The sequence below is a fragment of the Sipha flava genome, unplaced genomic scaffold (genome assembly GCF_003268045.1).
Source record: "Sipha flava isolate LNK unplaced genomic scaffold, YSA_version1 87_pilon_pilon, whole genome shotgun sequence".
In the NCBI taxonomy this organism is placed as follows: Eukaryota; Metazoa; Arthropoda; class Insecta; order Hemiptera; family Aphididae; genus Sipha; species Sipha flava.
This window is the reverse complement of record NW_020273629.1, coordinates 497047-508559: the sequence shown is the minus strand read 5'-3', so window position 1 is coordinate 508559 and position 11513 is coordinate 497047. Positions and strand designations below refer to the sequence as shown.

Below are 11513 nucleotides of genomic sequence, written 5' to 3'. Positions count from 1 at the left end.
AAAAAAAATTAATATATAAAAATAACATTTTTATAATATCTCACTGCACTATATTAATTAAATAACTACTTAATTATATCTTAGATTTTGGTTCTTCAAATACAGTTTCATTTTTCAAAAGTTCTATGATTTCTGCATGTGAATAACCAATGCTCTCAAGTATTTCACTAGTATGCTGCCCATAGGTAGGAATGGGTTGATTTTTTCTCAAAATACCAGGAGTAACACTTAATTTTGGCGCTGGTACCGGTAACACAATATTATCTTTCCTTATGAAGGAATTTCTACCAAGACTATGAGAGTATTGGTCGACTTCATCTAACTCTAATACAGGAGTAACACAAGCATCTTTTGAATCAAAAATCTAAAATAAACAACATAATTTAATTTATAGATTTAAAATAAAAACTATTATACATGAAAATATTACTTTGCACCATTCTTCTCTAGTTTTCTCTTTGAATAATTTAGCAATAATTTCTTTCTTACTTTCAAAATCACTAATTTGTGGCATATCATCTATATTCAATCCTAGACCTTCAATAAACTCCTTGTAAAATGCAGGTTCTAATGCACCAACAGCCATCCATTTACCATCTTTAGTTTCATACGTGTTATAAAAATGCATCCCTCCATCCAATCTAATGAAAATGTAATACTATATACTGGTTATAATTTTATAGTAACCAAAACTTACAAATTTTGACCTTTTGGTTGTCCCCAAATAAATGAATTTTGAGAAGCCATTAACCAACTTCCAGTGTATGCAATCCCTTCAGTTATGTTAGCATCAACTACTTGCCCTTTTCCACTTTTGAACCTTTCTATGACTGCCATTAAAATTCCCATAATACATACTAAACTGCCACCCGCAAATTCAGAAAAATTTACAGGGGGAATAGGTTTTTTGTCCTTGGAACCATATAACGATAAAAGACCTTAAAATTTCATCATGTATAAATAAAAATATTAATTGTTATAAATATCAAATTACCAGATAATGCTACATAGTTTATATCATGTCCAGCTTTCTGTGAATATTTTCCATATGATCCATATCCATTTAATCGAGCATAAATTAAACGTGGATTTTTTGCCATCAACACATCAGGACCCAATTTTAATTTCTCCATTACATCTATTCAAATCATTATTTTGGTTAAAATATAACTAATAATGTATGAATTTTTATGTTATATTTTAACTATAAAACAAATTAATTGTATTTACTTGGTCTATATGGTTCAAGCAAAATATCAGAATCCATACATAATTTCTCAACAATTTGAATACCTTCTGGTCGTTTTAAATTTAAGCATATAGATTTTTTGCCACAATTTAATAACTCTGATACTCCGAATATTTCTTTCTGGAATATAAATGAAAAAAAAAAATCTAATTTAATTATAACGATCTATAATGTTCTTTCAGTATAGAATCTGAACAAAAATATTCATTGAAATTAATAAAATATTATACATAAATACTTACCTTTTGGACCATAGTCACATTTGCTCCAAAATCTGCCAGTACACTACCAACAAAAGGTAACGGGGCCAGACCAGAAAATTCAAGTACATTTAATCCTTTTAAAGGCATATTAATACTAATAATGTAATTCCTTTGATACACAATATTATAACTATTAAGTATTAGCTTGAACTGTTTAAACAGAATGTATAAAAAAAAATAACCCATGAATTACTAAGGTTTATGCATTTTTTTTTTTTTTTTTAATGATAATACAGTATATATTATACTAAAATTAACATTTTCTTTAATTAAAATAAACCATCAGGATACTAATATACTAATATCTTATGAATTATTAATACAAATGGAAATAGAATAAATCAATTACTTTATTAATAATTTCAGTATAAAAATTATAACATTTAAAGACATTTTAAATTCTTAAATACCATTTACATATCAGACCTGCCCACATCTGAAGATACTATAGTTGGAACATATGCTGATGATACCGCCTTATTATCAGTTTCTCCAGACCATATCATTGCATCTCAACAACTACAAACTCACCTAAATACTTTTTCATAATGGTTCACCAATTGGAAGATAAAAATTAATGAAGCCAAGTCTTCCTTTGTCACTTTTGCATTTTGACCTCATGGCTGCCCTAATGTATCAATAAACAACATTAACATTCCCCACTCGACCGAAGTTTAATACATTGGCCTTATACTTGACAGGCGCTTGACTTGGTCTCTTCCTCTAAAGAATAAGTGTAAAAATCTTAATTCCAGGCTCTAACTTTTAAGGCCACTCCTTCGTTCTAACTTAACTATATCTATCAAAATCATCCTATATAAAATTCTCCTTCAACCAATCTGAACTTATGGCATCGCAATTTGGAGTTCTGCAAAGAACTCAAATAAAAGAACTATTCAAGCTTTCCAAAACATCTTTCAAAGTGTAAACACTGGTGCACCCTGGTTCATCTCAAACGAGTCACTAAATACCGACCTCAAATTACCATCCATCAGTGAAACTGCTGCTATCTTCTACAAGCGCTTCGACACCAAGCTGCGAGATAATTCAAATCAACTGATCAACAAATTAGCTTCACTTACACTCCCTAGAAACCCAACAGGACACCTCAAAAAGGAATTGGTGCCATGATTTACTAAAAGATTTAGTACTTAATAATATTCAGGAGTTTCACAAATGTGTGATTTCCTCCTCATGTGTATAATATAACCTGTGAATTATCTTAAAATATTTATATTACTTATTGTACTCAATTTATAGATTGTGATCCATCATAATAAAGTCAAATATATTTTAAAAAAAAAAAAAAACGTTTAAAGAAAACTATTTTTGTTAATTAAAAAAATCTCTTGAATTGAATACTAATATAATTACTGTTAAAAATATAGTACATCTATTTAAGTTACATTAATTTAGAGAAGTAGGTGAAGGTAATATCATTGATTATAGAATCATTATAGTTTATTCTATAATCAATAGTAATAGTAATAAAAGCGAGACAGAGATTATAACCAGTGTTGTATTTTATCTAAATAAAATTTTAAAATATTTATATTTAAATTATAATTAATGTTAGTTAGGTATTTTACATTTTCCGATTACAAAATAGTAAATTTATATTTAAACATAATAGGCAAAAATTATTATTTTAACTATTACTCGTAATAACATATATTAGTATTATAATTTATAATTTATAAATATAACTATAAATATTTCTCATTCTTAAATTATTAGATATATCAAGTTCATATTTTAAATGTTCTTAGCAAATATTTACAAACTAATAAACGTTTTTACGTATCACCGTATTTGCCAACAGTTGACTAATGCAGTGTATATCTAACTCTATATAATAAATGGAATGCTCACCAAGCAGTGTTGCCTGAGAGAGGATGTTAGAACGAGAAGACACATACAAATAGTGTTATATTTATCTTGCACATGGCACTAATATCTTAATAACATATTTTACCACGATATTATTTAAGTTTTGTTCTTAAAGTTAGAATTTTAATTCATAATTCAAGCATATGAAATAACAACTTCATTTACAGTAAAATAATATTTATTAAAATAAAATCATAATGTTTATAATATTATTCATAATTAAAATAAAAGTGTACTGATGCTACTTACCTGAAGCTGTTTCTACTATTTACTTTAGATTGTAATTACTACTTTCCTAACTTAACTTAATATTGTAGATTTATAATTTAGGAAATATTAATACCGTAAACAAAATCTTCAATACATTTTTGTTATACTTCATGGCCAAAATTTCGTAAAATAAATAATTTTTTAACGATACTATGAGACATTGTAGATACTCTAACTATATTCATAACCAACGTCGGATTAAGCACCTATTGGGCCCCGGTGTTGAAATTTTATATGAGCCCTTTTGACAAAACATGCTTTACAAAGCCGCTTGCTACGCTCGCAGACCGATTTATTTTTTTTAACTATTTCACACATTGTAGGTTCGGTGCAGTGCCGGATTACTCATTAGGCAGAGTAGGCGCCCACCTTAGGGCTTCACTCATTTAAGGGGCCCTGTAAAAACGGAAAACTATATTTTTTTTATTTAATAATACCCGTATTTTTATTTACGAATTTACGGGACAAAAGTCATTATGAAATATAATATATATTAAGTTGTAGATGGTATATGCAGTATTAATAATAAAATAATTTTTAAAAAAATAGAAATAATATACTAATTAATTAATTTTTCTCACGAATAAAAAAATTTAATAAACACGATTTTATTTGTTAATAATAGTCGGTTATTATTAAAGCTGTTTATTTCAATTATTAGATAGTAATGTTGAAGAAATACGTAAAAAATAATTTTGTGGAACCCAAAATTTTAATTGCCTAAGGACCCACAAATGTTTAATCCAGTACTGGTTAGGTGGATAAATTTACACTCTAGTTAGTAAATCTTAGTAATGTACAAATTAAGTGACAGTAGATTTGTAGATGATAGGATACTATGATGCGATAGAGCAATTCGCCTATCAATGCATGTCCTTATACCATATCAGGTATAAAGACGTACTTAGACATTTATATCTATTTCGCACACATGATGAAGCTAAACCACTCTTGGTTATCAGTGTTTAAAAGTGAATATATAGCATGGATATAGCATGCAAATACATATTTTAAAAATTTTAAGATACCTACCTAGTTACTTAAATTATCAATAGCTCCGTGAAACATTTTTAAAACATCTTTTTTTTAAATTACAGTTGTTTAAAAAATGAAATAAACGGCCCTGGGCAAAATAAATATTGGGTCTTATAATTTATATTAATAAAATATTTTAAGTTCAGTTAAATCAAACCACGGGGCCTTAATTATAATTTAAGGCGCGGAGCCCTGGGCAACTGCTCCTATTGCCCCCCCCCCCCCCCCCCCGCGTAGTCCCTGAGTAAGGTAAATAGGTAATAATTAATACCTAATTTATAATTATCATTTTCAGTCAGTATGATTATTACCTAATTTATAATAAAATATAAGGTATTTTACTCGATCATAATTTATATTATTATTATTATGTGCACATTAAACAATAAATACAATCGTATTCTAAAATAGACTTAATAGTGCGGGCTGTCGGTTATAACCCCCTTACCCCCTCCCCACTGGATACGCCACTGCTGAATAGCAACTACCTAATAGATGAAATTGGAGTAATAAATTGCGAGTGACTTTATGATGGTTAAATTTACAATATAATCATTCAATCATATAACCTATTATTATTTTGCTCTAACTTTTTGGGCGGTGGTATTAACAAATACTTTGCCCCGCCAAATAAAATACAAGTAAGTGCCACTGATAATAAGAACATTTTTACAAATATATTTAAGTAATTTAACATTTTTGTTAACAGTTTATTATTCAAACAGTCCAGACTGTGTTTATGAGCCCAAAAATTTGTAAAATTACATTTATTTTTCTGATAATTTTTTTATTTTTTGTGCTATTTATAGGGCATATTTTAAAGTGCATATTTAAGAGCTTAAAAGTAACATTTTTAGTGCTACAACTTCCGAGCCCTGATTATAACACACAAAATAACTTTGTAAATATATGTAACAAATAACTACACAAATTCACCATCTTAAGTCATAACTGCACAGTGCACACTATTTTAATTTTTTGAAAACTTTGTAAACGCATAACAAAAGGTTAAACGAACAACGAATTTAAAATGTATTGGTAATCAATACATATAATTATGTGTGATAAAAAAGATAGCATCACCATTCTTATCTGCTATATTTTTCTAACACGCTCTCTCGGTTATGTTTGCATTGGTCTTATGACTGGTGAGCAGGGGCGTATTTAGGGGGAGGGGGTGATATGGGTGTTGGAACACCCCCCAACGACCGTATTTTATCGTATTTCACCAAATCGCAAACTTAATTATAGTATAATTTAACTAAACATAGGAATATGTAAATATAATCATTTTCATTAAAATAATAATTTATATAAATACATGGTATTTATAAATGTAAGGAGTAGGGAGGGGGGGGCAGAACCCCCACTTACTATAAGTCTATTAAATTTTAAAACACCCCCGTTAACTGAATTCTGGATACGCCACTGCTGGTGAGCATTCCAGTTATCATATACAATTCAAAGGTAATATCACAGATTATATAAAATTTCTATAAACTGTGGTAATGATATGATAAATAGAGTATTAAATTCATAGACCTTATACTAAGGTATAAGTAGGTATAAGTATAAGGTCTATGATTAAATTATAAATAGTATTATCACAGAATAGATTAAATCTATTCTGTGTAAGGATGTTCATGAGTATTTCATGAGCTATATAGTCGACTCTTAAAAACAAACTGGACGAATCGAATCAGTGTTACAAGATTTGGCGATTCAGTGATTCACTGACTCAGTTAAACTATCAATTCAGAACACACAACTGTACTACTGTAGATACACGACTCTCGGTTAACGGTTTGCAAATCCAAACGGAAAATGTAAAACCAACTTAAACAATAGTTCACAATGATCTATTAATCTTAATTAATATATCGTAAATAGCTCGGTAAATCCTACATCAATGTGATGTCCATGCAGTGGTGCACAGAGGATTTTTTTTTCGAGGGGGGGGAGGTCAAGGTAAAAATATAACACATTTTACAATTAACAAAATTATACAAATCCTTAATATATTTTGACTTAAATAATAGCATTGATAATAGAATAAATTATTCTATAATCAATGATACTAGGTATTTAATACTAGCTCTTCATATTTTAAACTTGTAAAATTTGTAAATTTTAACATAGACATCGGAGAAAATTTCGGGGGCGGGGAGGTAACAACCCCTTACTCCCCCTGCGAGCGCCACTGTGTCCATGGCCCATGACAGCACAAATAAGAAAAAATGTGGACTATTATCACAAATCATCGTATTAATATTTTCATTGTTTCTTAAAACATGATTTCCGATTCTCCAAAAAAAAATTTGTAACTTTGTACGTTTACAATCATAATTAGTTTCATATGCAATGCTCGAATTGGGGGAGATACGGAGGGATGGCATCCATCTACTTTTTTGTATTTACAGTTTTCATCCCTCTTTTTGTTTTGTCTAGAACAGGGGTCTCCAACCTTTTTTTACCGCGGGCCAAATTTGATATACGCTTTGGCATCGCGGGCCAACATTTTTTAGAAAAATAGATAGGTTATAAAATTGAGCAATAAATAATAATAAATAAGATTTATTTAAAAAATGTATGTTTATTTATATAATTTTTTTATTTTATAATTCAAAATTTCGTTTTATTATGATAAGAGTAAGTTATTTAGTGAGACGTTTGGAATTGATTGTCTTTTAAAATGTCTTGAAAGTTTGCATCAAACTTTGTGGTTCCAATTAGCAGCGTCGCTTGTAAATGTTCGTCACTTAAGTTAGTTCTGTACTTAGATTTGACATATTTCATTTTTGAAAATGTCTGCTCACATAAGTATGTTGAGCTAAATATTGATATCATTTCACGCGCATGTTTTTTGAGATTTGGAAATGATTCCTCTGGCAACATGGCGTACAATTGTTGGAGACTACCTTCCTTGAAATAGTCTTTGAAATTGTTGTTTGATATGAGCTCGATAACTTCAAGCTGAAACTCTGTCGGTAAAGTTTCTATTTTTAATGCAAATGGATTTTCAAAAATTCGAATACGGTCTTCTGCACTTTTGAAATCTCTAAATCGGGTCTGGAACTGCTCTTTTAAATAGGTGAGAACTCCAACAGCAAAATCGGTAGGGAATTCTTTATAATTTTCAAGTTTGAATTTGTTGTATGTTGGAAAATAGGCAAGATTTTTTTCTATTAATTGATTTGTGAATAGATTTAGTTTTAATTTGAAAGCTCTAATGTAGGAATATGTATCTGAAATCAACGAGTTAGCTCCTTGCAACTTTAAATGCAACTTTAAACTCATTAAGGAGCTGAGTTATATCGACGAGAAAAGCTAATTTCCATAGCCATGTTAAATCAGTTAACTCAGTTATAACACGGTTTTTTTCTGTCATAAATATGTCGATTTCTGAACGAAGATAAAAAAATGTTTTCAAGACGTGACCTCGGCTGAGCCAACGAACTTCGCAATGATAGGGAATACTGGGTACTCGCTTTCAATTTCAGCAAGAAAGTTCTTAAACTGACGGTGACTGAGAGCACTTTTTCGAATATAATTTACATTCTGCACAACAATATTCATAACTTCATATATTGGTGCATTTTTCCCACACAAAGCTTGCTGGTGTATTATGCAGTGAATAGCCATTGGTGCTGCTGCACCAGTCTCCAATACAGCTTTACAAATATTTCCAACCAAACCTGTATGTGCTCCACACATGTTGCGTTCACCATCAGTAGTTACGCCTTTTAAAATGCTAAATTCAAGACCCAAAGTAAAAATAGATTCTTTTACCTTCAAAAAAATTTCATTACCAGTACATGAGTCTTTCATTGAGTGGACGGCGGCCAATTCTTCGGTTATTTCAAAAGATTCATTGACTTCGCGAACGAATAAAAGCACCTGCGCTGAGTCTGAAGTGTCGGTAGATTCATCCAAAGCAATTGAAAAATATTTAAAGCTTTTAGCAATATCTTTTAATTGACGAATAATATAATTTCCGAGATCTGTGGTACGTCGCGCAATTGTATTCGCTGACAAGCTAATACCGGTGAATAAATTGATTTTATCGGGACAAATCTCTTCAACTGTTTTCAAAATGCACTCCTTTACAATTTGGCCATCAGTAAACGGTTTTCCGGCTATCGCCAGAGTACGGGCTACTTAAAAACTTGCTTTTACGAGAGATTCATTTTGACATGACCGTTTAATAAAAATTGACTGTTGAGCTAGTAAATTCTGTTTTAAGATTTCAAATTTGTCCGATCGTAGTTAACCAGATAGGTCGTTATATGTAGATGCGTGCTTGCTTTTATAATGTCTACCAATATTATATTCTTTCAAAACAGCAACCTTTTCCTTGCAAATAACGCATAAAGCAACATTATTTTGTTCAATGAAGAAATAGTCATTATTCCACTTTTTGTTAAAAACACGGCACTCTGTATCGACTTTCCGTTTTTTACTTAAACTCATATTTATTTTAATACAGCACAGAGCACTACACTCGATAATAAATGACACTTAACTACAATAATCATAAAAACTGATTCTACATAATTTATAAATTATACCCGATATACTACAGTGGACTCACGCAGTTAGAAAAACCCGTCGATCACACGTTCGATAGCATTATTATTACAACGGAAAAAGTCGATCATATCTTATCTGACAATCGCGTAAGTTTTGAGTACAATATTAGGCAGATAAGTGTGATTGACGAGTTTTTCTATTATTCGTGTTAGTATATATTTACAAACATAAATTGTTATGAATAATACCAAAAGAAAAAAAATAATAAATTTATTTTATTTTATTAATTAATTCAATAAAAAATAAATTAAACTAATGAAAATTAATATTTATATTAATGTTTTTTTATATATTATTTTTAAAACATTAATTAGCTAGGCGGGCCGGTGTAAAAACCTTGGCGGGCCGGATTCGGCCCGCGGGTCGTAGGTTGGAGACCCCTGGTCTAGAATAACGCATTCCTCCTAAGACTTGTATTTTAAAATGATATACTTATCATTTTTATATTTATTTATAAGACATTTTTTATTTTTAGTAAAAATAATTGTTTTCAACATTCAGGCCCGGGCGCCCGGCTTATCGTATTGTTTTGTATAAGCCGTTTCGCAACTCGTATTATACCCGTATTTAGAACCACGGACTAAGATAATATACTTTATGCGAACTATAAAAAAAAAAAAAATATTTTAGGTACACAAGGTGTGAAGAATGATGATATCAGGAAATCTGATTATAAGGTATCCCCCCCACTTATCTTGAGCCATTTCGACCACTGTTCATATACGATAAGCAATTCACGAATATGGACTATGAACTTGTGAGTCAAATCAAGACTCGAGACTTGAAGAGTTGATTAGAGTAGTGGTAATCTGATTCAAATAAACAATTGAAGAGTTGCGAGTTGACTCTTTGATTCAACTCATTACATTGAACTGAGTTGGAATTCCCATCCCTAATTCTGTGTACATATTATACATAAGCATAGGCATGTGCAGAGGGTATGCATGGTATGCAACTGCATACCCTAAACATAGAGTCTTCTTTCTAAAATAACAAAAAATAAATAAAAATTATGATATATCTGGTCATATGTATATTGTGTGATTTTGTATTACATTATGATTTTTATTATATTTTTATATTCAGTTCCAAACAATTTAATTTATTTTTGAAACCCAAATCATATGTTATAATAACGATATAATGTGTTAATTAAATTAAGAAGTACAGTAATTTAAGAGAGATTAAATAGCTATCAACTACAGAACAAGAAATGGCTATAAATTAAAATCCCGAAAACAATATTGATGATTTAATAACTCAACTGAACGCAAATTTGTTTTATGATTAATTTTGATTATTTATCAAATTTATTTTGTTTTTCATTCAAATATTTAATTACTTTTTTATTTATTTATTTTATTTAAACGTATTACTCAAACTATTTCAAGTGTTATGTATTTAATTTTTTTTTTTTCGTAATTTATTTTAAATTTTAATTATGAAGACAGTTAAAACGAATAAGAAATGGCTATTCAGTCACATAATTTAGGAAAAAAAATTAAAATTTTAAATTAAATAGTTATTAAGGACAGAATTTCGAACGCTTAAATTAACTTTCAGTTTTAGGGTGGAGGGGTAGGTAGTGCCAGCCATTTGCATACCCTGAAAAAGAGGTCTGCGTACGCCTATGATATATAGAGAACTAGAAACGAACATGTTGGAGGGTATGAGGGAAATTACCACGAAAGTATATAGAATGAGCTATGTAAGGGGGGGATTCCTATTGGCAAAACTAACACTACCTGGTTTATCATAAAGAAATAACTTTTAAATTTTCCCGCTTTTTGTTGTATACAATTAATATTTACTTATAGTACAATATTGTACTGATTATAAATGATTCATCACTAAATTTTAATCGTAGTTGAAGACCAATGGTTATCATAGTTTATCAATTAATTTATTAGGTATATAAACTATTTATTTATTACAAAATATAATGTACAGTTGATATACATTAAAAATTATTAAATTAAAATTATTAACAAGTGTTGTGTAAAAAATTGTGTTTCATATACAGAAAAGTAAAATAAAAAAAAATACTCATAATTCGTTTACTCGCAGAATATAATCAACAGCTGGATTCTACACCAGAAATATTTGTTTTAAAATGATACACCACACAGCATACCCGGCACTATAAAAATATTAATAGTAGTTTTTTTTTATAAGTTTTTAATACGAACAAAACTGTGTATGTAATTATGTTTTCA

General features: G+C 29.5%; 2 protein-coding genes across 3 annotated transcripts; both read right to left on the bottom strand.

Annotated features, from left to right (window-relative positions):
* Positions 1 to 7: 7 nt before the first annotated feature.
* On the bottom strand, positions 8 to 2865 carry LOC112693441 (alpha-methylacyl-CoA racemase). 2 transcript variants are annotated; one of them, XM_025568510.1, is made up of 7 exons: positions 2753 to 2865; positions 1492 to 1662; positions 1231 to 1369; positions 995 to 1138; positions 698 to 938; positions 431 to 641; positions 8 to 364 (listed from the first exon to the last, which is right to left on the bottom strand). In XM_025568510.1, exons 2-7 carry the CDS (start codon positions 1597 to 1599, stop codon positions 74 to 76), a joined length of 1134 nt encoding a protein of 377 aa, XP_025424295.1. In that variant the 5' UTR covers positions 1600 to 1662; positions 2753 to 2865; the 3' UTR covers positions 8 to 73. The 2 variants fall into 2 exon arrangements, with proteins under 2 accessions (XP_025424295.1, XP_025424294.1); XM_025568509.1 differs by lacking the exon at positions 2753 to 2865 and having other exon boundaries at positions 1492 to 1725.
* A 4500-nt stretch (positions 2866 to 7365) lies between these two features.
* On the bottom strand, positions 7366 to 9177 carry LOC112693466 (general transcription factor II-I repeat domain-containing protein 2A-like). The gene is made up of 3 exons (XM_025568555.1): positions 9055 to 9177; positions 8229 to 8496; positions 7366 to 7889 (listed from the first exon to the last, which is right to left on the bottom strand). The coding sequence occupies exons 1-3, from the start codon at positions 9175 to 9177 to the stop codon at positions 7366 to 7368; spliced, it is 915 nt and encodes a 304-aa protein (XP_025424340.1).
* Between the last annotated feature and the right edge of the window lie 2336 nt (positions 9178 to 11513).

Excerpts from the sequence above, each read along its gene's own strand:
- LOC112693441 (XM_025568509.1), bottom strand. The coding sequence starts at position 1,698 with ATGGGTTATTTTTTTTTATACATTCTGTTTAAACAGTTCAAGCTAATA. Across the intron at positions 1,139-1,230 it reads GCTTGAACCATATAGACCAA|ATGTAATGGAGAAATTAAAA; the intron begins GTAAATACAATT and ends TGATTTGAATAG. Across the intron at positions 939-994 it reads AAACTATGTAGCATTATCTG|GTCTTTTATCGTTATATGGT; the intron begins GTAATTTGATAT and ends TGAAATTTTAAG.
- LOC112693466 (XM_025568555.1), bottom strand. The coding sequence starts at position 9,177 with ATGAGTTTAAGTAAAAAACGGAAAGTCGATACAGAGTGCCGTGTTTTT. Across the intron at positions 8,497-9,054 it reads GCGTTATTTGCAAGGAAAAG|GTAAAAGAATCTATTTTTAC; the intron begins GTTGCTGTTTTG and ends ATTTTTTTGAAG. Across the intron at positions 7,890-8,228 it reads AAAAAGTGCTCTCAGTCACC|AAAAAAATCTTGCCTATTTT; the intron begins GTCAGTTTAAGA and ends ATCAATTAATAG.